The sequence below is a fragment of the Electrona antarctica genome (assembly GCF_951216825.1).
Source record: "Electrona antarctica genome assembly, chromosome: 11".
In the NCBI taxonomy this organism is placed as follows: domain Eukaryota; kingdom Metazoa; phylum Chordata; class Actinopteri; order Myctophiformes; family Myctophidae; genus Electrona; species Electrona antarctica.
Window position 1 is genome coordinate 42,583,168 of NC_136792.1, and position 25,660 is coordinate 42,608,827.

A 25,660-nucleotide genomic window follows, 5' to 3' on the forward strand; every position below is an offset into this window, starting at 1 on the left:
AAATCCTTTATTTCGGCGACTAGACTATTAGTGCGTTCTCTGACAGTACGGTCGTCTCAATAATCCACGGCGCCGCGGCCATATAGTGGCATTTTTCTTTTTCCTTTTTTTCTATTTTTTTTCACTCGGGCTTTTTCGGGTTTTCGGGCCTGGCATTATGGTAATTGTTAGGGTCGGGCCGGGCCTCGGGCCGACCCAGTTAGGGTAGGGTAGGGCCGGGCCTTAATTTTCAGGCCCGATGAGAACTCTATGTCTTTCCCCTTCTCTCTCTCCCTCTGTCCTGTCTATCTTCACTTGATAGTATCAATAAAGGCAGAAAAGCCTAAAGCAAATCTTAATTTAAAAAAAAAAAATAATCTGTAGATCTGTGTAACCATCTAGTGAATAAAATGAGCTACTGCAACATTTATTCATACAGTTTCCATTAAAAAAATCACACCTGTATGAACTGAGGGGCGCTATACATCTTTTATGACGTAATTATCAGACAAAACAAACATTAAACTCTGTCCATATCAATGATGTTTTTAATGTTTGTTTAAGCCGGAAAAACAAACATTAAACCTGTATATAGGAGGAAGCCCACACCTGTGTGAAGTGAGGGGCGCTCTTATCATCATACGTCATCATACATCATCTCATTCTGGCCAATCACAATTTGTGTCTTCAATGTTTTGTTTACACACTTTTGTCTTCAATGTTTGTGTTTACACAGACTCTCAAAGCTCGACATAGGCCCCTCAAAAAACAATAATGGTCAGACATTTTTATGGTAGGTGATCTTTTTTCTTTTTTTGAGTGGTGTAAACCACTCCTACAACTGGCTTTGTTAGTGCAGAAAAAATGAGCATGGTTGCTATGTTCACCCTGTTCACCCGGGTATGATTTCCTACACCTGGCTTTGTTAGTGCAGAAAAAATGAGCATGGTTGCTATGTTCACCCTGTTCACCCGGGTGTGATTTCATTACGTCAGACATGATTTCATTACGTCAGACAGGCCTTACACCACTCAGTTCACACGGGTGTGATTTTTTTAAATGGCTGTGGCTAGCGATTCAGGGGCTGCAGCCAGGCTCATAGCCAGGTTCCCACCATATACCCAGTAGAATCCACAGGAGGTACATCACCGGATCTGTGCAACAAGGTTGCAGTGATTGACAACTTAAAGCCACAACACCAACGTCAATGAGGCAGTATTGCTTTGTTTTCAAGGTTTTCTTTATTTCCTGAACATTTTTTTTATTTTTTATTTTCTGAAAAATGTACATTTTGGAGTTTCTTCCAAGACAGCAGAGATATGTTAGTGCTCTTATGAAGGCTTGTTTTCTTGTGTTCCAGTTACCGGCACATCCAACCACAGGTATCCTCGCTGTGTTTGTTGCCCTCAACTACTGTGACGTCGTCCACATCGCTGGGTTTGGATACCCTGTTGCCAACAACCAAAAGCATCCCATCCACTATTATGGATATGACACCATGAAGTCTATGAAGGTACTAATTAATAATCCCCTGTAAACTTCAAATTACTTTATTTTCCTTTTGGAACTTCATTTTGTGCAGTGGTAAAAACAACATACAAACAGATTGTGTCTGTCTGTATGTGGTTTTTAACCACTGCACAAATGAAAACAGATACAAAGGTCAAAATACAACTGCTAAAAAAAAAAGATTACTACATAATAAAGCTATAATAAAGCATTACACTTTACTTTAAAACTAGCTATCCATCTACACAGTAACATCATCCGAGTTAACTGATTCTGAGTGTGTGTGTGTGTACAAATGGAACCAAATGGACAAGGTCCATTTGGTTTCATAACTTCCATTTGTATACTCTCAGAGTTACAAATGGATTTGTTTACACTGTTTGTTTGTTTTTTGATTGTGTAGATTGTAGAATGTAGAATTATATTGAAATCAGGTGGGAATTTGAATGCTTTTTAACTTGTTTCAATGAACAAAGTTGAGAAGGAGTTGGGATCTGGGAACTTGTCTTTCAGGGGTCCGTGTCATTAGTCCGACGGCTCGTTATGCCGACATTACTAACCCTAACCAGGGTGAGTCTTAACCGGCCACGTATGTCGGACTAACGAGATGTCAAACTAATGCGCAGTCCCCTTCTTTCAGGCAGCTAAACTTATTAACAACATAACATTATTTAGGGGCCTATCTTGTGCCGCCTTACCCCTTATCCCTAAACTTCTTTGCCATTTTTTACTATTTTGAAAAACATTTAAAAAAGAGTTCAAATAGCCAATCTACATGCAAGCTCACAACATGTCGATAGATCGGCTAGTTGAACTACCGGTATTTGACATATGAAATATGGCTAATACATAAGATAAGAGGTAAGAAATGGCCCAAATGTGTTTGTTTCCAGGGATAATTTTTTTGTTTTAGCACACAGGCAGTTCAGCCCTGTTGCACTTTAATGTTGTTATGCACACACGTACACATGATCCCATGGCATCTGTCCAATGCTGCCACAGTATTCCGCTATTAGCCACTGAGAAGCACCACAAGGCGTTTAAAATCCCTAAGCAAGGGGTTCAAATGCCTTGCTCAACTGGAACGCAACTGAACATTGCTAATGGAAGGGAAATGTTGCCATTCAATTTCTTCACCTACTGCATGGGTTTTCAACAGATGGTCAGTGGACCACTGGTGGTCCGTGAAGGTGTTGCATGTGGTCCCTGACCATGCATTTAGTAATGTAGGAAAGTGAAGATTCGTATTTGAATTTATTGTATTGACCACAAGTTGAGAAACAATGCAGTAAATGATCTGGTGACAAATGATGACGCGTCGATGTTGTCAGTTACTGGGAAGTCGCATGTCAAGAACTTCCACAGAAAAGTGAGTTGGAATCTCAAGGGAAACCGTACCGGATTGCCTGGTTGAGTCACCATTATAAGGAAATGTGCCCATAATCAATCGCAAGTGTCTGCTTACTCATAGAGTAAGTTACAATGAACAGCAACATGAGTTCAATATGGAAGGTTAATTTCTTTCCCCCACACCATGACCATATCCCCCCTCCCAACACAACAATGGTCCCCAGGTTAATTCTCAGTCAGGGTGGTGGTCCCCAGGTTGATTCTCAGTCAGGGTGGTGGTCCCCAGGTTGATTCTCAGTCAGGGTGGTGGTCCCCAGGTTGATTCTCAGTCAGGGTGGTGGTCCCCAGGTTGATTCTCAGTCAGGGTGGTGGTCCCCAGGTTGATTCTCAGTGAGGGTGGTGGTCCCCAGGTTGATTCTCAGTCAGGGTGGTGGTCCCCAGGTTGATTCTCAGTCAGGGTGGTGGCCCCCAGGTTGATTCTCAGTCACGGTGGTGGTCCCCAGGTTGATTCTCAGTCAGGGTGGTAGTCCCTGGTTCATAATCAGTTGAAAACCCCTGACCTACTGTATAATGTGCCAGAAAGCCTAGGGATTCAAATAGGTTTCCTCCTAAGCACAGGCCTGTCTCTAATGTTTATACCATTGCCTACCATACCTGAGTGTTGGTCGACGACATATCCGATTCCAATGTCATACATGACTTCTTTAGGCCTCACTCACACCAAAAACTCAAGCAAGACACACTTGTGTCCTGTGTCTTCTGTTTCATGATCACACAACCTTGTTGCATGGCTGTTGCATGGCTGTCTTCTGCCCTCCCCCCATGCAACAAGGTTGTGTCTTCAAACCATGTGATTCCCATTGGAAATGCATTGAGGCGGCCATGACACACAGAACACACAGGACACACGTGTGTCTTGCTTTTAGGCTGAGCACACCTTTCATGCAATTCTCTGTGCTCGTTGGGTGTTGTGTCATGGCCGCCCAGCGGCCCAATGCATTTCCAATGGAGGTCACATGGTTTGACACAACATTGTGTTGTGTGAGGGGGAGGGGCGCATTCAACTGCGCCCCTCCCCCTCATACAACACAATGTTGTGTCAAACCATGTGACCTCCATTGGAAATACATTGGGCGGCCATGACACTACACAACATGCATCCAACGAGCACAGAACATTGCATTAACCGTGTGAGTGCACCCTTAGGTGTGAGTGAGGCCAATGTGACAGATGGCTTGCTGTTGTGCAATACGAACACTGAGCTTGCACATTAAACATCATGTTGTAGGAAATAAATGTGGTTCATAGAGCCCAGTTGTGCATGTGGTGTGGTGCGTGCATGCATAATGTTTGTGTCTTGTCTTACAGTTGTAATGTTAGACCACCATCTTTTAGAGTTTAAAGAGAACTTCTTTTTTTTGGTGATAAATATGTAAATTGTGTTCAATTCCAAATGCTTAACCAGAGAGTGTATAAAATTACAACAAATATTTCAATGTATGCCAATGTCTCTTTGCATGGCTTACATAAACATACTGTTTCTTCATGGGTTTTCTCCGTATATAAAGGGCATGTGTATGTGTGTGCGACGTGTGTGTGTGTGTGTGTGTGTGTGTGTGTGTGTGTGTGTGTGTGTGTGTGTGTGTGTGTGTGTGTGTGTGTGTGTGTGTGTGTGTGTGTGTGTGTTTGTTTGCGGTTGTGTAGGTGGGTGTGTACTCTTGTGTTGGACCTGAGTCAAAGCTGCTAAAGTTTAACTTGCAGGACAAATAAGAATAGAAATTGCTGTTTAGTGAGAAGTTGCATGGTTTGTCAATGTGACTTGATGACAAAAAGGAAAGGTCCTCTTCCCAGCTGGATAACTATTGACCTTGCATTCTTGTTTAGATTAGCGTGTCATCCTCCTGGCTGGTGCTAAAGATGATCTGACAATAATTTACAGGCGACAGTGAACGTACAACCACTCAAACAATCTTTTAGTTTTACTTGAAGTGAGCGACTTGGTTTGCCATGTTGCATTATTGAAAAGAATGTGTACTGAAGTGTGTAAATTATTAACTGTCCAATCTGGCATCATACTAACAGTAAACAGATCGATCAGTCAATATTGGATATACAAAAGAAAAGAAAACAACAACAAACAAACAAACAAACATTGAGGGTTGGGCAAATTACTTGAGTTTCTTGCAAGAAACAACAAAACAGGATCATGCTGGTAGACTGTGTTCAAATACAGTAGAAGAACAACAAGCAGATATGCCATTGCTGTCAGTACTTATTGTTATTGATTTTGTTTCTGAATTACACTGTCTTTTCTAAAATGTTTCTGATTCAGGATTCCTACCATGACCTCAATCAAGAAGCGGAAGCCTTAAAAAGACTGGAGGATTTGGGGGCCATCTTGTACCTCCATCCCCATACATGACACCCACTCATGGAACAGGTATCTACTAGATGTATCTTGATTTTATCCAGATTGATTTGATCCATATTTAACACAGGCAATAAGTATACCAACTCAACTGCTTATTCTCATGAGTAGCCTACAATACAGACAGTGGTATTATTGACAGGTGTCCTGTCAATAAGCACTTCATACCTACAGTATAGAGCGTCGCAGTTCCGCCCCCTTTCATGACGACGCCTGGCCCAGGAAATGAATCACAATGCATTTTTCCCATAGACATTTCAAAAAGTATTTATTTAAAGACCTTTTAAGCATCGTACGAAGCCAACTCGAGTCGTGACAAATCATGACAACACACACAATATTTTGGACCAAACAAATAATTACATAGAAGAAAAACAACAAAAGAAGTGTTGTAACCTGCCGTTTTTTTCTACTTTCGAATTCTTTGTTTGGCCCGAAAAATTGTGTCATGATTTGTCACGACAAGAGTTGGCTTTGTCCGCGGCGTAAACGTCTTTAAATAAATACTTTCTGAAATGTCTATGAGGAAAATGAACGGAGAATCATTTCCTGGGCCCTGGTAGGGGCGGGACTGCGACGCTCTATTGAGTAACCATATTGAGCACAGTCTATCTTTGGCCACTTAATTATCGCCCTCTACTCCAAATCTCGTTGTTTGTGTTTGTGTGTTTGAAACCCACATACTCCACCACGTTCTTAAGAGCATTTGTGAGGACCAATTATATGACACTATATAGTTTGACTCAGGCCAGGTGTGATTGTTGTGCTTAAATCAGCAAATGTTTTGTTACTTGGCTCCAATGGCTTATCGATTGTTCTGTTAAAGCTGCTATAAGCCAGCAAGTTGCAACGCTCCCAAAAAAACGAGTCTCTGTGACACATCTAGGGGCCACAATCTGCATTCAAAGATGTTCCTAGAAGCTTTGTCATTGGTCAAAAAAAGGAAGTAGACGGGCAAATCAACCAATGACAAAGCTTCTAGGAAAATCTTTCAATGCAAATTGCGACCCCTAGATGTGTCATAGAGACTCATTTTTTTGGAGCGTTTTACCCATTGCTGGCTTTCTGGAAAAAAAAAAAGAAAGAAAAAGGTCATTAAAATGTTGACATATGATTGCTTATAGCAGCTTTAATGCTTTAATTGATCAGTCAACGTAAATGTGTGATTTGGTTTTCTTTTTCCTATTATATCAGGGAAAGGCACAGAAAGGCCAGTGGAGTGGCAGAGCAGGCGAGAGACAGATGAGAGACAACAGGAGAGATGTGAATCATATGAAACCCACTGACACCTCGACAGAAGTAAATGTACTTGTTTTCGAAACTTCCGACCGACACCCATGGGTTCTTGAATGTGTTTTGTTTTTGCACACAGTGTAATGTGGACAAATCAAATTTTGCTCACTATGATTGTGGTGACAGTTTGTTTGATATCTTAATTCTCTTAGTTTTCAAGCCTACTGCTTGATGTGCAATATTATTATTATAATTATTATTTTAGCTTAATGTTTAAGCTATACAGTCAATTAAGGCTATATGAATAGAGAGTCAGTGTGCAAAACATAGTATGTAAGTACTGTTAAGGAACAGTAGGCAGTGCAATTGAGAGCAAGAACATCCTGCACAGTACAGTCCACAGGATGTTTAACCCATTCAGGCCTGACGTCGAAATTTAAAAAAAATTAAAAAAAGTTTTCTAAATCATGACAATTTTCTGAAAGATTTGAGGCACATTTTAACGATTTTTCAAAAATAGCAGACCTACAAGTTCATAGCGCGCCACTCGGTGGCGCGCTATGAGCTTGTAGATCTGCTATTTTTCAATAGCTAAATTATAACATAATGTATGTAACCACCAAAAGGGTTTCCCGCTCAAAATGGGTTAATGCATGTTGATTGGAGGAGGTAACAGCGGGTATCAGTCGATGGATACAGGGGTGGAGGAGGAGGGCGGTGCTGGAAAAATCTGTATCTGACTAGATGCGTTTGTGTGTGAATGCATTGGGTTTTTTTTGTTTATTTGGTTGGTGGTGGTAGGGTATGTTTATACAATATAACAAACAATTGGGGTGGTTGTATTTCGTCTTCCTGCTCTTCTATTGAGACAGACGTTTTAGATCTGTACCAAGTGGTACATCATGGCTGAAGGTCAAAATCCAATGTCTCCTCTGAGCAAGCCCGGCAGGCTCTGTTAGGGTTCTGCATGCCCATGGGTTCTACCCACCGGGCATGGACGAATTATGGCTTGTGCCAAGTGTGCACGCGCGCCTCTGAGCCTCTGAGCAGATTGGACTTTCCGTTCCAGAGATAATGGCCAAATCGTCTTGAAAAGGGCCACTTTGGCCTTTCGATGTTGTGCACGGGGCATATTTTCGTTTTAATCCGTCCACGCCCCCGGGATTTGAATCCGCTGTGGGCCAAGAATAATGGCACTTACAGAGTGCAGCTTTAAGCAGTGGTGGAAAGTAACTAAGTACATTTACTTAAGTGCCGTACCATTTTGAGGCATTCATACTTTACTTGAATATTTCCGATTTCCAATACTTCTACAGTTCTACACCACTACATCTCGGATCCAAATGTTGTAGGCTACGGCCTCACTCACACGGTCGCAACAGATTGCTGTATGCTTGTTGTATACAAAGGGTGTGACACAGCTTGCCCCAATGCATTTCCAATGGGAGTCACATGGTTTGAGACAAAATTTGTGTTGTATGAGGGGGAGGGGCGCAGTCGAAACACAGCCGAAAGCCATACAACAGCTTGTAGTCCAAAATGTGGACTACAAACCATGTGACTTCCATTAAAAAAGCATTGGGGCGGCCATGACACTCACAACATTCATACAACAAGCATGCATCAATGTTTTAAAGGTCTGAGTGAGGCCTACCTTTACTCCACTATATTTATTTAAAAACTTTAGTTACTAGTTACTTTGTAGATTGAATATTATTACGACAACATACATTAACCACTTCAGCCCTATATAGATTTTGGTCATTTGAAAAGAGCTGATCTACAAGCTCACAATCGTTGTGAGCTTGTATAGATCTGCTATTTTCAAAAGATTATTGTACATTAGATAACTGTAAATGGGACATGAGTACTTTTGCTTTTGGTATTTTAAGTAGGCTACATTTTGAAGCCAATACTTTTGTACTTTTACTCAAGTAAATATTGAATTCTGGACTTGTAACGGAGTATTTTAATGTTGCAGTATTGATATTTTTACTTTAGTAAAAAATGTCAGTACTTTTCCCACCACTGGCTTTAAGCCAGTTAGCTGCGATATGGCATTTGGGGAAGAACTAAAGCTGTTAAATTGGTGCGCTGGGCCATGAATGATAGACCTGCAGTGCCTCTCAGAGGAGAGCTGGAACAATGCATTTTGGATAATAGACACTTGATTTTAGCAGTCTCTCTTGCTTAGTAATTTAATTTTGTCTTTGTTGTATATATTTTTTTCGATAATATTGTTGAAACGGTACCACTGGATCTTTTGTATTGTACAGAATGTAATAAATTGTTAATGCTTTGAAGATCTCTGAAGGAAAGCTCACGAGTTAAAAGAAGAAAAAAGATGTGAGAGTGCCGATGCCATTTTAAATCAGTTTGATACATTTTATTTTGCTCCAGCACCTCAGCTAAGTCTTATACCAGGTGAGCGGTCTCTTTTCCTCTGTTTTAGAATAATATTGTTTAAATGGTACCACTGGATTCTTTTTCTATTGTACAGAATGCAATGCGTTTTTATTCAAAATGAAATAAAAAATAATTTCAGATGAGTGTTTTAATTGAATAGTTTTTTTTTCTTCTTAGATTTAAAATGAGCACTGAGCAGATTGATATACTGACATGTAAACAAGGGTACAATACTCAGCTGCTGCTCATCCCACAAATGCAAGTTCCCTACAAATGGGCCACTATTTAAAAGGGAAATAAACAGGCTTTCCAACGGAATAACAGTTATTGCCAAGAAGCACTGTTACAACAGAGGAATAATCTACCAAACCAAAATTTCAGCTGAGCGTTTGGAACCTTATTACCACCAATCACCGCTAGAGGTCAGTAAGTTTCCACAAATGGCACGAGTCTGTTCTGTACCACACAACACGGTGCAGCTGTGCCGCAGCATTGGCATTTAAAGTATAGACCCTCATCAGCAGGAGGCCTTTGCACGTGTGCGAGAAGAAAACGAACCATGCATGCGAGAACATCTGGAAGACCAGCCAGCAGACAGTGCACTCTTTTATTTAGTGTGACTAACATACATTTTGCTGCTAGCAAAATATGTTAATGAATGACGGATGCCTTTGGTAAACATGATGCTGCCCTTATTACTGTTGACGTGAAAGGAGAGTTGTGCGGCTTGTGCCCTTGGCACTTTGTTAACTAACTCTGACATACTCATAGATAGTAGGCTATATACACTATACAGTCAGAGTGGTGACAGTTAACCTGCAGTTCGAAAAGCATCACGATGACACAAGGAATTTAATTGTAAACATTCAGACATGCTGCATTGCTCTGGGGGTAAAAGAACAGCTGATGTTCGGTTTGTACCTCTGTCTGGTGTGCTAATTAGGCTGCATTATGCGCCTGCATTGTGTAAATATAGAGCCAAGCATTCTCTGTTAGTTGTGCAATATGTGTAGTAGGCCTGTGTGTTCCTCTGTTGAAGTTAATGAACTGAACTCACATAATGTGTGGTTAACACATAAGCTACTATAATAATAATAATAATAATAATAATCAGCATTTACTCAGCAGGGTTCAAAGTGCGAGGGCTACAACAGACCTGAGTTGGCAACGTGTCACGTTGCAACGCATTGTGAGTTTAGTATTGGTTATTTTCTGCGAACGTTTCTCCCCCGGATAGGGATTCTAGGGCTCTTTCTTACTTAGGCCTTTAAATTCCATTCCAAAGGCCATTGGTGAAACTTCTCCATCCTCTCCGTTCTTGCCCTGACAGATAGTGCTCAAGCGGGTAAAATAATCTTGCCAATCTACTCCTCACAACAATCATGGCAAAGGAATGGATCCACCATTTGTTCATTTTATTAGGAAAGAAGCACTGGGAGATTTCAGGAAGTGAAACGGAACATCAGGCATTAATTATAATTATAATTATAATTATTAGGATCTGAAATATTCTTGGAGCCAAACACAAACCCATCTGAGATTTCAAAGTTCTCAATAAGAAATCATCATGAACATCTGAGTAACTAGGGGTGTAACGATACATTTAACAGCAGGCGATCTGATCCGATACGATTCAATGATTTGAAATCGATACAGTAACTATTTAAATTACATTGACATTATTTGAAATTAAGTAATTAAACCCTCTTTTTAATTTTTCTTCTAAAAATTGCTACGCACAAAAAAAATTGTATTGATACAATCGATTAATTGCATAGCAAAACGATTCGATACCGATTATTTGTATGGCAAAACGATACGATACGATACAAAGTCAATGTTGCTGTTTTCATTTCGATATACTAAATTAAAATCGATTTTTCGATGCAGTTATACTATATCGTTACACCCCTATATGAGCAACCATCAGGTAAGCTGAAACTGCCCAAGTCTCAAACTCTCAAACTCAAGTAGCCACACATTTTCAAAAATATCTGATTGAACACTAGAAAGGGGAGAACGCCATCGGTAGAACTCCAAATTGAGCTGTATAGAGAAGCACTCGCAAAAGCAATACCAATAGGCCTACAATTGGTCCACAATTGGTGGAGAAAGATAGCAGTCTCTGATTTACAGCGAGGGTATAGAGCGTAGCCTACAATCTGTGTAGGCTAAATCCAGACAATGTTCTATAATTTTGTTCTAGACCATAGTGCTGACAGTGGATAACACTTTGTCTTGCACTAAAAAACGGTGCTGGTAACGTTTTGTTTTTAAGGATAGCACCATGCCCCTTTATTTATTTATAGGTTGTGCGTGGTGTTGGTAACTCTTAACTTTTCCATATGAATTGCACGTCATCATACATACTGGGGCTCTTTTTAAATGGGCTCTATGTTTTATGTTGCACTGCCAATAACTGAGGGGAAACGGTATTTCATGTTCTTTTGTAAGTACATAGGAAAATGACAAATAAAGTGATTCTGATTCTGAGAAGTAGGTATGATTCCTATGTAGTATAAAATTCCAATTGTCATCTAGTACAAACTAGGCCTACAAACCCAAACACAGAGTTGCCGATAACAAAGAATAGTTAGGCCTTGGTAAATCAAACTTTTCAAGTTTGCAGAATGATGCAACGGTAATTGTCAAATAGTTGAGTTAAGTACAAAGGCCCAGGGGGCGTGCCAGATACCATCATCGTCAAAAGATGGAGAAAACCATTTTGTAAAATTGGACCAGAGATGGAACTTTTTTTCTTTTTCGGGGAGAATTGAGAAGACAGAATTGGTTCCACATCTTGGGTGACTGCTTCACTATTATCACCACATTATTTGATGTCAGTGGAATAGAGCATCATAGCAAAGTGCAGAGTAGGATTCAGCTGAATCCGCTATCCGCAATACATGAGCATTTGAACTTGAAGCCCCAAAATAAGGGATGCTTTTAATTGTGTGGACTAATCTGTTGCAAGGGTGTTGCATGTAAAAAATTGCAGACCTACAAGCTCACAAAGCGTTGCATCGATCACGGCGCGTTGTGAGCTTGTCTAGGTCTGCTATTTTCGATGCTGGCTTAATCCAGCAATCGTGCATGACACGGATACCTACTCCCTGTCTAGTGCTAGACCAGTCAAATGTTGAAGCTACATTATTTTAATTGGCATGCAGGTGGAAACTGTACAGCACATAAAGTGTTCTTTTTATAAAATTTCAACCCATCCGTTTCACGTACAAGAGCCAAGGGATTGACTATTGAAAACTCCCTACCACCCACTCAAAACACGCACGCACGCACGCACGCACGCACGCACACACACACACACACACACACACACACACACACACACACACACCCCTCTGCTGTCCTCTATCACCCATACAAGATAACAGTCCACAATTATCAGATGGACTGTTGATAACACTCTGGCTTTACCAACTTACATTGAAGAGTTGAATGGAGAGCATGCAGAGCTCCATCTCGTCACGCTTGGTGGGCCAGTGCTCACTTCTCTTATGCAACAACCGGCTTACATAATTGAGCGCAATGGTGTAAATCGGTGGCCTGTTCAGGAGACAAATAGCCTAGAAATAGGTCAGACTGAGAAGTTATTGTACTGTAGCGTGCACCTTTCATTCCCCAGAGACAGATGGAGTGTTTGCTCTGTGCTAATGTGATTATAACATTAAACACTTTTTATATGATCGTCAAGTCAAGCTTGATTTTGTACAGCGCAATTTGTATAGAAAAGATAAGAAAACACAGAACACAGTACACAATGTATGAGTATATTATTTTGTCATATAGCTGACACTTATTCAGAGTGATTTACAGCAAAGTTATAAAAGTAACCAGTAATAAGAAGGAGAGTCACTTTTTGTGTTTTTACTATGGTGTTTTTTTTTAGCAATCTATTCTGCAAAACTAACTTTAACTGCCTATTAAACTTCCAAAAAAGGACTTCACTAGGAAAGACCAAGCATTAGACAAAATAGGTTTCGGGTTGGGAGTATGGTCGTTTATGGATGTGTCACATAGGCCTACTTATAGCTTGGAACATGCGGCATAAACGACCACGGCATGAAATGACGTTGGGGAGCCAGCATGGGCATCTAAGGTCATCAGTACACGCAAGCTTGTAGTGTGCAGTTTAGATGGCCAAGAGCGGGGGATGTCATAAAAGGTGCCGGCATAATCATCTAAGGTCATCACTTGACACAAGCGTGTGGTGTGCGGCTTAGATGCATCAGGGGCACGAATGACATGTGGGGTGCCGGCCCGGCATGATCATCTAAGGTCATCACCACACGCAAGCGTGTAGTGTGCGGCTGTAGTGTGTGGTCAAGAGCACGGGACACGGATGGCAGTGTGATTAAGGGGGGTTCAGGGGGGGGTTGTGGACCCAGATAATTTGGCTTAGGGGTCCAGGCGTGAGCCTGTGCGTATAGGTGTGTAGAAAACCCCTCTGGAACCTGCAGTGAAGATGAGAGGGTTACTGGAAACTACCCTATTGATTGGCATGGTAGGAGTGACTATCTTGACTATTGCCCAGCAATCTGGTGAAATGCATCTAAACAAGAACTCTCCCATGCAGGCTTCCCAGTTCCCACCCATGAACATGGCCAATCATTTACGTAGGCATGCTCAAGGCTGGGACATACTATGTGGGAGGCACCATAGACGAATCAAACTGATCTCATAATATTATAATATTCTGCAAATAATAATAATAATAATTATTATTATTATTATTAATGATAATATCAATATTAATATTAATAATAATAATATTAATATAATAGTAACACTAATAATAATAATAATAATAATAATAATAATAATAATAAAACAATCTATAAATAATATTACAAAAATCAATATGATTGCATAAAGAATATTTTGCACAACTACTGAAAAACAGTTCTCAGCATGAGTTAATAGGATTGTGACGTGAACCTCTTTCAAGCATCTATCCCTCTCCTTGAGTCACTATGTAATATTGAGCCCATGTAATATCCTCATTTGCCCCTGAGGCAGATGAAGACCTTATTTCTCCTCAGTTCTGAGGATACCAAACCCTAGCTGTCTGGTATGCATTTCGGGTGTGAGAGACGGAGCGCATGCAGCGGCTGCCTGGTTTGTGTAGGAAGATGCCTGGTTTGTGTAGGAAGATGCATATGACGACGTAGTGTATGCACTATGCAGGTTGGCTAGTACCTAGAGTGAGGGCATCTGACCTAGCTCAGAGATCCTCCCCCACAACTAGAAGAGCTTTCTGTGAGTCAGGTGCTCATCATGCAAACACAAAACTGCCATGGCAACCGCAGGCATGAGAACGAAATGAGTAGTGTGAGGGAAAAGGGAGAAGAAGAAAACAAACAAACAAACAAAACGATAAGCCTCTTTTCTCCAGCATGAGCCTCACTGGCACAGTTGCACTCCTTTCCCTTTCCTCCTGTACCCTGGATATATATATATATTGAAATTTTATTTCTTTAGAGGATAGCCCCTTGAGTTGTATCAACTCGTTTTAGAGGGGGTCCTCGGGCACAACACAATGAATACAGTAGAGTACATACAGGTAGACAAAACAATACATTAAACATGTCGACACAGCACAATACACTTACATCAACAAAACATAGATGCTCTCCAAACCACTCAAACACTACATCAAGACCAGAAACAACTGCACTGAAACACCTAACAAAATACTAATAATAGTGATACTAATAATGAAATAATAAAAATAAAGATAAAGAATAAAGAATAATCAAGCATTAAAGTACACGCCTCTCTCTGGATACGTTGTTACACACGGGAGACGTGACAGTTCAGCGTTCAGTGCAGAACGAGTGCATGTCAGATATTGCCAGGCCTATAATACTCAATTAATTGTCTATTGACGGTTGAAGATTCAATTATTTGAATGATGTCACTGATAGGCTATAAGCCATCACCGTATAACATGGTTTGTCTGCACTGTATCCCCTCAAAAGTAGACCGAATCACACCAATCACAGATGACATTGCTACGTGCACGACATCATGAAACAGAACCACCGCCTCCGGCAATAAACAAAATGCTGTATCAGCAGTCTGCACAACCAGGAAATGCCTGGGGCAATGTGTATCAAGGGTGGGTATAGTGAATATAAACCCTCTCCTCCACACACAGATTTTCAGGCAGTGCGCGTTGGCGAACAAGACCCGAAGAGAGATTATAATGCAGGAACAATTATAAATCTTTAGACAAGCTTTATACAAAAAGAAAAAATATTTATTGAAAGAAATGCGCATCGTATGTAGAGATCAGGTTTTTTGGACGGATCCCAATCACCGGTTGTTTTTCTCACGATCGGCCGGTATCGATACCGATCTTGTGCGTAAGAGGCAAATTGGAATATTTCCCAAATTATTATATGTCAAAACTGTTCCTGTGTGGGGAGGGAGGGGAGAATGTTTAGGCTTGTCACAAAAATGCTGATTTACTTTTATACGACTTAAATGGTGTAAAAGATCGGTTTCTCCAGATAGGGTAAATTGCCGATCACCGGATTATCGGAGCATCTCTAGTTGTATGTGTGCCATGGGACGTGCAGCAAAAACGTCCAAAATCATCACTACACGCAATTGTGGAATGTGCAGCTTAGATGGCCAAGGGCACGAACATGACATTTGGGGTGCCAGCGTCATCTAAGGTCATCAGTACACGGGAGCATGGAGTGTACCGCTTAGATGGCCATGGGCATGAAAATGACATTTCGGCGTGATCATCTAAGCCTTAGATGCTAAGGTCATCACTACATGCAAGCGTGGAGTGTGCGGCTTAGATGGTCAAGAGAGCACAGCAGATGAGATGGCAGGAGTGGTGAGGAAGGGGTGTGGCCGAGGAGGGATGTTCTGGGGGGCCGCGGAACCAGATACTTTGGCTTAGGGGTCCAAGGCGCAAGCCTGTGAGGAGGTAGGTTGAGGGACACCACCTGGAACCTGGTGAAGAGGATAGAAGGAGAAAAAGAAGAGGGGGGTTACTGGAAACGGTGCACACGATCTACAAGCTCACAGTCTGTGAGTGATTTTGCTAGCTGGTTTTAAATGCTACGCTGATTGGCATTTGGAGGAGTTGGGCCTTTCTCTGCCCCACCCCTCTCCCATGTGTTTAGGATCCAAGATGGCCGCAGCACCAAGAGGGGGTGGGGCAGAGGTGAGCGGGCGCGGTCGACATATGCCCTTACTGAGCTACATTCAAGACACTTGCCTTGTGTCTGACACTTGACTTGTGTCTGTACACAGCTTTGATGGATGTGTTCTGCCCCCCTCCCCCCATCAAACAAAATGTTTGGTCAAACCATATGGGCTTCCATTGGAAATGCATTGGAGCGGCCATTAAACACAGACACAAGACAAACACAAGACAGCAAGACAGGTGTCTTGAATGACTGAATGCAGCCCAGTACCCCCTCCTGGTGCTGCGGCCATCTTAGATCCTAAACACATGGGAGAAGGGTGGGGCCGAGAAAGGCCCTTAGCTTGGTGATCAGGAGATGGCACGTACTGGGCGGAGTTGGCAAATTGTGTTTGGTTGCCTTCTGCCTGGACCTCAGTTGTACCAACTCCAATTTTTTCGCTGTTCAATCAGTGTTAATAGTCTCTGTTCTGAGGTCAATGCAACTGTATACCAATATGCTATTTCAATTGGTGTATTCTGTTGAAGATAAGAATTTATATTTACATGGAATTTCTCTGGTTCAGTCCATCTCTATTATGACATAAAGGCTAAAAAGCACACTTGTCCCCTAAATGCCAACTTTAATGTGCTATCTTAATTAAATATTGTTAATACTGTACAAAGGACCTACCATGCGGTCAAAGGTCAGAGAATGTCTTAAACACTTAAGCAGACCCTCCGTGGATGTTCCAAGGGTGTACTAGTGAGTAAAACTGCCACAGCTTTGTGTGTGTGTGTGTGTTTGTGTTTGTGTGTGTGTGTGTGTGTGTGTGTGCGTGCGTGCGTGCGTGCGTGCGTGCGTGCGTGCGTGCGTGCGTGCGTGCGTGCGTGCAGTGGTAGGGAGTTTTCAATAGTCCAATCCCTTGGCTCTTGTATGTGAAACCGATGGGAACTTGACATTTTATAAAAAGAACACTTTATGTCCTGTACAGTTTCCAACTGCATGCCAATTAAAATCATCACTTAGCTTCAACATTTTACTGGTCTAGCACTAGACAGAGAGTAGGCATCCATGTTATGTGCGATTGCTTAAGTCAGCATCGAAAATAGCAGACCTACAAGCTCACAACGTGCCATCAATGCAATGCATCGCCTATTTTCAACGTGCGACACCCTTGTGCGACAGAGTATAAATTGTGTGTGTTTGTTCAGCTCTAATTGCAGATATCAGGGTTGTTTATACCTGTAATGACCAGAAGGTTTGAGTTTCATCCTGGCACCACTTAGTCTGTCTTGTCTGCCTCTTTGTCTGTACATCTCTCTACTAGCGATCTTGTCTGAAGGTTGCGGAGATCCTTAATCCACATTGTGAACTCTTCTGAACTTTTTCCCTGTAACCTCAGTTGCTTGTTTAAATAGAGACTGCAACATAACAAAATAGGACCTAAATAAGCATATAACAACAGGAAGTTTATTGTTTGGAGAAACTGGTTGTGTGACAGTTTACTTTACTAATCGTTACGGTCCACCAATGGCACTGTACAACAAAGGCTTGTTCCCATAACAGGACATTATAAGCATGGAGGATGTTCCCTTTTGTGCCGTTACATCTCCAGCACAACAATTTGTCCAAACTGTATCTCCATGTATATTTCCAATGCTCTGTTTCATTCCACTCTGGAAGCACATTCACATTATCTCTACGTACGCATGCAGGACAATGAAACGAGTACGCTGCCACAACTTTTGAGTTATAAAATGCTTCTGTGATTGACAGCGTTCCTGATGATGTCTGAATGGTTCTGAAGCCTCGTGTAACCCCTGTTAAAGCCAGCAGGGCCTGTGAACTACACATGCACACAGGCCAGATACAGACACGAGATGCAGTATGATTGACAGTGACAGAGGGCAGATTATGCCATATGGATTGCTTGCCATATTTCTATTCATCTACCATAACTGCTCAGGCTCGCTGAGCACTCACTGTCTGACTGCAGTGGCTTTTACAATCAGTGGTGGTTTAGTCCGAGCACTTGTGTCAAAGTATAGATACTCTCCTGGTCAAATATTACTCTGTGGCAATTGAGAATTGCTCTGTCAAATCTGTACTTGAGTTAACCTTACCTACTACTGGAGTAAATACTCAAGTTTTCAAAAGTAGCCTACTAATGAAGAAAATAATATTTTCGCATACTCGCGTAAAGTACAGATGTAGCCTACTACATTCCTTATGTTACAGTACAGTCCTCAATAAATACTTATAGTTACTGTCCCACCATTGATTATTATTCAGGTTTACAGATAACATCCCTATAGAACAGTGCATGCTGCTCTTTATGGACTGTACAAATCAATTATGCTTTTACATTTGGCAGTGCTTTTACCTTTGGCTTTTACTAGGGATTGATGACCCATAGCTAAATCAAATAGTGGTACAATATTTTTCTGAAGAAAATAAAGGTGACTGTAAATCATTGGACGGCAAAATGAGAACACAGATGTATTTCTTAACCACTTAGCATCTATATGCTGGGAGAGAAATAACGCAACACATTGTGAGCTTGTAGATCGGCTATTTCGAGGATTTGGCGTAGAAGGAAACAGGAGCAGGTCAAGTACAGTTGCAACTCGGGTCCATTTCACTAAGTGGTTGCCGAGAGTTTAAGTGGTAAAGTGATAAACTGACCCACTGATTCCTTTTTCTGGGCTGTATATGATTCCATCAAACATGGTTTTAGGTGATTGTTTCAAATACAACGCAGCGCGTGACAGACACCAGCAGGATCAAGAGACAATCCCGTATGTTACCTACTCATTTATAGCACCATCGGCAGTCTTCTTGGAAATGGGTGTTGACTCATGGGAGAACTTCCGTCAGTACCGTATGGCTGCTGACTCTAAATGCAGATTAAAAGAGACCAGTGATGGTGTGAGTTCTCATACTGTATGTCGTCATATACTGCTACATAAGAGTGTTGTCTGTCTACTTATTCGCCTGTCTGTCTTCCTAAAATAATAGACTTAAAACTCGTTGTTGTGTAATGCTATTATGTCCTCATACAGTATGTCAGCAAATGCAAAACGGCGATTTATTTTTAATATGAGCTGCATTTTACATAACGGCTGTCTGTCACATCTTCAAAAAGCTTTAAAAACTTTAAAAAGAAAAACAAGTCACTCCCGTGGGAAGTGAGTGGTGCAACTCCGTGTGGGGGTCCCCGGGGGGTCCGCGGAAGATCCAGATCCACAGGAACGCGGCCAGGGTGCCGGGCCGTTTCTGGCGAGCCGCCCCCACGTCCGAAACGGTCGAGAAATGACAGAGTTACCATGTGGGGGTCCCCGGGGGTGCCGGGGGGTCCCCGGAACATCCAGACCACCAGGAACGTACCCAGGGGGCTGGCCCGGTTCCGGCGAGCCGCCCCACGTCCGAAACGGTCGAGAAATGACAGAGTTACCAACCAAGATATTTCCGTGCTTGGACAGACCCAGGGACAGACAGACAGACCCAGGGACAGACCCAGGGACAGACAGACAGACCCAGGGACAGACAGACATACCCAGGGACAGACCCAGGGACACACATGTGTAATGGAGTGGTTGCACCACTCAAAAAGAACATATTCTTTTTTAATATGTTGTCAATGTCCACCAATTATTGATGTGGCAATGGTCACCCACGTTACAGAAAGGTTTTACTGTATCTCTCTTACTTTACTCTTACTTACTGAGTAGTAGCTAAAATTGGACGGTTTCATAATAACTCAATGCTATATTGTTTCCTCCATATATTTTCCAGTGGTATTCATTGGTCAGCATGCTAAACTGGGAAAAAAGACCCTTTAACAAGTCAAGTATAAATAGTCACAGTAATTTACCAAGCATGTACCCCCCCCCCCCCCCCCCCCCTCTAATTACTATACTTCTCCTATTCGTCCAAAACTCACACAAATAGCTACACTTTTAGATGTGATAAACGTGTCATTAATTTTTGTGTCCGGACTCCGTAGAAAAGAACCCAAGTACAACAGGATTAATTGTGCCCACCACCACGGAGGTTGTGCATTAGAATCCATCATGGTGTAACTGGCTTTGTGGGGCGTCTATAGTATAGTGTATACTATACTGTTCGTATAGACTCTATAGTCTCTATATGAATACAATTGGCCCATGTTCGGGGCAGGGAGGGTGGTATTGGCCCATTGCATGTACTCCTGCAGTGTTGGGCAGGAAAAGTAGGACAAAGGTTCTACGTCCTCCTGGTGGGGGCTCTTCACTGGCAGGTGAGTCAGTGGGATACAACAGCAGTGACAGCACATAAATGTGTGTGTGGGGAGGAATCAAGGGTACAAAAATAATAATTGGCTCTACTCTAAATGTAATAAATAAATAAACAATATATTTATTTAACGAGGGATAGGGCTTAAAGGATGTTGAAGATGGCGGAGGTCAAAACTAAGAAAGCAGTACAAACAGGAAAACAAATCCAAAAGGGTATAGCAGGCAATTATCTAGAGATCAGGGACAGACACAGGGACAAATAGACGGGTAAAGAAGGCAGAACAGAATCTGAGATGGAACACAGAAAACTAGAACACAGATCAGTATGATAGGCTAGGAGCCAAGACAGAAATCCAGGGTAATATTGCTCGGATCTGGCATAGGAACAGATAGGCCTATACACAAGAGCCGATGAACAAGATCGACAATTAGCAATTGCACTGGCTAAACAAGGACGTGGACAAAAAAGTTAAAAAAGCAAAAAGTAAAAAATAAATAAAAAAAAGGCAGTCACCCATAAATAACCATGCTCACACTGTTACTTGCAGTAGTACATATCTGTATATGATACCTCACACCTCCCCCCTAATCCTGCACATTCCGCATTGCACATTCTGCATTGCTTCTAAGTGTGTCTTACCTGTATTTTTAACCTTATTTGCCCCCCATATTTCAAGAGCACTTCTATCTCTAAACGTGGACTAGCTTGAAATTGTACTTGTCCAGATAATTTATTGTTCAATATGCAAAGTAAATAACATCTTTCTTGGCTTAACTTCAAAGTCGCGTACTACCACTCTATCTCTAAGAGTATGCCAATGTAAAGAGACAATTTCTTGGCTTATAATCAGGTGTAGGTTTTGTGAAGTCACGGACACGAACACGCACGCACGCACACACGCACGCACGCACGCACGCACGCACGCACGCACACACGCACACACACACACACACACACACACACACACACACACACACACACACACACACACACACACACACAGAGCTGTATCATCAGTCAGTGGAAAAGGAACTTCATGTCATATATTAGTTGCTTGCTTGTATACTGGTATGAGTGAGTGACAAATAAAACCCTCTTGATTCTTCTTGATTGACAAGGGAACACACCGGGGACATCTGGAGGACGGGTAGAGATGCAGAGGACAATTAAGGTAACATCTGTGGGCGCCTGGGCGGGGTATGGAAGGGCAAGGTGACATCTGGTGGACAACTAAGTATTAAGTATGGCAGTGTAGGTCTGGGGGACAAGGCAACATATGATGGAGATGTCAGGGAGCTGACATAACAGATAAGCTACAGATAAACACAGATTCAGAAAAGCATACAACTGGGCAAAACAAAAGCTAGATTTCAAAAATAAAATGTTGATCTGGGATGAGTTGGTATAGCAAAAGAAAAAGTATAGCCTACAGTACATTGACCACCTGAACTCGAGAAGGACCTGCAACGCTCAAGGTCGCGTCACGGTCAAACCCACGCCAACCACAGTACGTATGAATTATACACACTGGGCTGCCAAAGCCAAAGGCTCCGCCAAGCTGCTTGTGCTTTCTTTCCACCATAACAGACACTGTCCCGTTTTACTCACTTTGCTCTAAGCCTGACGGTGGCATTTTACCACATATTCACGGAGAACAATGCTACCTCTGTACTGTAAGTTCAGGCTCTTTCCACATGTTGCTGGAACGAGAGAGATGCAGACAGGGTTTCTATTCCCCCAGCCCTTTAAAGGACAGTGATATTATGACAATGCTGTCATTAGAATCAGCAGAGCTCATCCACCAGCTAACTTTCTTGAAATTAACCCGTTGTTATGTAAAGAAAATGTTCAAAAAAAAGAAGAAAATCATTTCTCTCTCTCTCTCTCTCTCTCTCTCTCTGTCTCTCTCTCTGTCTGTACCCCCACAAGCACACACCAGTGTAAAACCGTTTTTTACTTGATTCCAGTTTTTTATCCCTTTTTTTTCTCTAATGTTTATTTTATTTGAAAGTGAAATATCCCTTTAAAGAGGCATAGCCCGTACAACTATAACATTAGTAGCCTATGAACTCCATCGCCACAGTCACCCTGCAGTGGCGGCCGGTGGATTTTTCTCTATAGAGAGTGCGACACCAACATTTAAGCCAATAGCACGTAGGCTACTGTATCACACTTGTTTATATTGATAGGCCCTGCGGCTGCCCTAGGCTATATTAATAGTCATTCATACATTTGTGAAAGACAGACATAATGGCATGAGCTAAAATGATTAAGTAGGCTACTACACCTTTTTCTATAAGGATAATAATAAAATGTTGCTGTAGTCTTTTATCTGATCCACTGCAATAATAACAATTATAATTTAGCATTATTTATAAGTTAGCATTCGCATTGAGTGACTATGCAGTTAGCCAAGCCTAAAAGTCTTATTGACTGTCATCCAGATCTTTGAAATTACCATACATTCCCTTCCTTATATTTCTGTGTGATGTCACGTGATCAGGTTGACCAGCAGACAGGTCCTCTTTGGTCAGTTTTCTGCTATTATATAATATTTATCGTTGCTGGCTTGCTCATTTTAAATAAATTACAGGTAAGGCTCATTTTAAATAAATTACAGGTAAGGCTGCAGATTTCATTTCTCATGTTTATTCAGGTCAGTCAGGTGGATGGTGGTGCGGCGCACTTGCGCCCCCTATGGACGGGCCGCCACTGCACACTACCTGTAGTAGGCCTATATATAAATCTATATCAATTACAGCTAACATAATATTAGGTAATAGCAGACCTACTTTTCCATCATTCAAACGTCTTTCACTTATTTAGTTGTTATTCATGTATCTAAAAAGTGTGCTTGTTTAACATCTGGGGGAATATCAAAAGGGGAAATAAATAAATATAGTCTTAAAAAGAAGGGGGAAAAAAAGAAGAAGCAAAACAAGACACAAATATATTGTGTGAATTGATTCGATTGTCAGACACTCCCTGGAGACAAGTGGACATTAAAATCATCGGTTGGCCCCGCCCCCTTCCCCCACACTTGCTAACCGTAAACAGACAGAGCAGACTCCATTATGCTACCAGCTCCTTTTATTTATGTTTGGAAGTAAAAGAGTGAATTAATCAACTTGCAGCGTCGTCGCACCTTGTTGACTCCAGTGTTCTGCTGTGTCACATCACTATGACAGTTCATTTGAAAGACTGTTCGTTTTCTTTCCAACTGTGTTTATTCTCCAGGTATGGTCTCTGTGTGTATCTGTGTGTGTGTGTGTGTGTGCGCGCGCGCGCGTGTGTGCGAGAGAGACTAGTCTCACAGTACAGAGTGAGTGTGAGTATGTGCGTGCGCCGTGCGTGTGCCGTGCGTGTGTGTGTGTGTGCGCGCGATTTGAAAAGTGCTTGTGTGGTGTGTGCGCATGCACTGATAAATAAATAAATGCACAATTTGGGTTGTCACAGAACTAAATATCCTTGTATGAACAATGAAACTAGGCCTACTTAATATCTAGCTGCAATTTGCAACACCAGATTTTTTATTTTTAGAATGGACCCATCATAAAAAAATTGCAAATTGTTGCCTTGAAATAATTAGAAAGAAAAAGGCAGGGTACACACACAGTGTTTATTGTCATGATTTGTCACAATCCGAGTTGGCTTTCCAGGCTTTGTCCGAGGCTTACAGATCTTTAAATAAATACTTTTTGAAACATCTATGGGAAAAATGAATGGGGAAAAAAATATATATATATATATATATATATATATATATATATATATATATATATATATATATACACACACACACACACACACACCGTAGGCTATATACACACGTATATGTGTAGGCCTACTGTATAATTATACCATGTACTCAGGTGATCAATCTAGGCCTCATTTTTTTTTCTTTTGGAAGTGCAGTTCTACCGTTATGGCAGTAATTATTACACAATTTACAGTAATTAAAACAGAATGTAAAAATACTATATTCATGTAAAATATTTAAAAACTTTCATGATAATCTAAATAGTATGCACCACACCCTACATCCCCATGCACAGTGTAGAGTTTGTTGAGTGTCACTAGCATTGTAGGCTATAGTATTGAAAATACAAATTGCAAAGTTGTCTACTGTTGATGGCCCTGAGTAGCTCTGTGGTTGAATAGACTTCATTTTATGCATTCATTTTATGCATACGCATAAAATGAATGGCAAAGTGAGTGGCAAAGTGAGCTCAACATAGTTTAACTTTGTTTAATGCAATCAGATAGGACTTTTCTGTTTGGATGTATGGGCTGTCAAGGCCAGAAAGTCGTTTTTTGCCACTTAGCTGTTCCCGCATATGTCACGCGCATACCCTCTATCTGTCAAGTGTCAACTATCCAAAATAAAACTTTCTGCGGCCCCATTGACTCTTTCTTTCTTTCTTTCTTTCTTTCTTTCTTTCAGACACTCAAGGCTTATGGTGCTCCTCCCAACCTACGCTGGACCCTAGGAGCCTACACAGCCCGAAACATGACTCTCATATCCTGCATGACACCAGACACAGACTCAACAAGGCGATGCTCAGTTCTATCCAAAGATATAAAACAAAGAATTGATGCCTCATTGGTCGCTGCAGCTCATCCTTGGAGCGACCTGTCTGCAACGAGAGGAGGAAGTCAAGCTGCGTCGCTGCCACTCAAGTGATTACTGGCCAATCAAAAAGCTTGCCAATATAACCTCCATGTTGCCTTCCGTTGAGATACAGATGCCCCAGAGCCGGAAGAGGCGTCTAGCGTCTACCTTTATGTCTATGGTTCTATCCCTGAAGACCTGTCTTGTCTACAAAGGCATGGATGGCGGCATCCTGGAAGCAGGAGTGGGAGTCAGCTGGGCACGCACGTTGTCTTGTCACCACTACGTCTGGTACTCAGGAGACGGCATCAAAGGATAAGACCTGCCACTCCAGCAATGGACCCTGCTGAACCGACTGTGTGATGGGGTTGTCTGCTTCAAAACATTTATGTAGAAGACATTGAGCCTGGCAGACAGCACAGCCTGCGAGCGCGGAGAGTTTGAGCAGACTGCTGACCACATAATCACCACCTGCCCCCTGTATAGACCACCATCGGAGGGCCAGCCTCTTTGCTCTGGGACCTGAGACGAGGGCGTGGCTGCACAACGTTGAGCTGGACATCGGATGATGATACACAAAAGAATGCTGGACCCTGAAGCCTGCTCTACAGAAGTCCCTGGCCACTATGCTACACCAGAATGCTATGTGCAGTGCTACTACTAAATGCCAACCAGGATGAACATATTGCAAGTAGA

The 25,660-nt window shown here is 41.8% G+C and overlaps 1 protein-coding gene across 3 annotated transcripts in view; it reads left to right on the top strand.

Moving 5' to 3' along the window:
• The window catches only part of st3gal4 (ST3 beta-galactoside alpha-2,3-sialyltransferase 4), a 56,711-nt gene extending 49,801 nt beyond the window's left edge, over positions 1 to 6,910 (top strand). For all 3 annotated transcript variants that reach the window (XM_079514426.1, XM_079514428.1, XM_079514427.1), the window contains 3 exons: positions 1,340 to 1,492; positions 5,171 to 5,278; positions 6,461 to 6,910. In XM_079514426.1, the coding sequence (XP_079370552.1) occupies positions 1,340 to 1,492; positions 5,171 to 5,260 (243 nt within the window). In that variant the 3' untranslated portion in view covers positions 5,261 to 5,278; positions 6,461 to 6,910. The remainder of the gene's footprint in view (positions 1 to 1,339; positions 1,493 to 5,170; positions 5,279 to 6,460) is intronic.
• Positions 6,911 to 25,660: the final 18,750 nt, after the last annotated feature.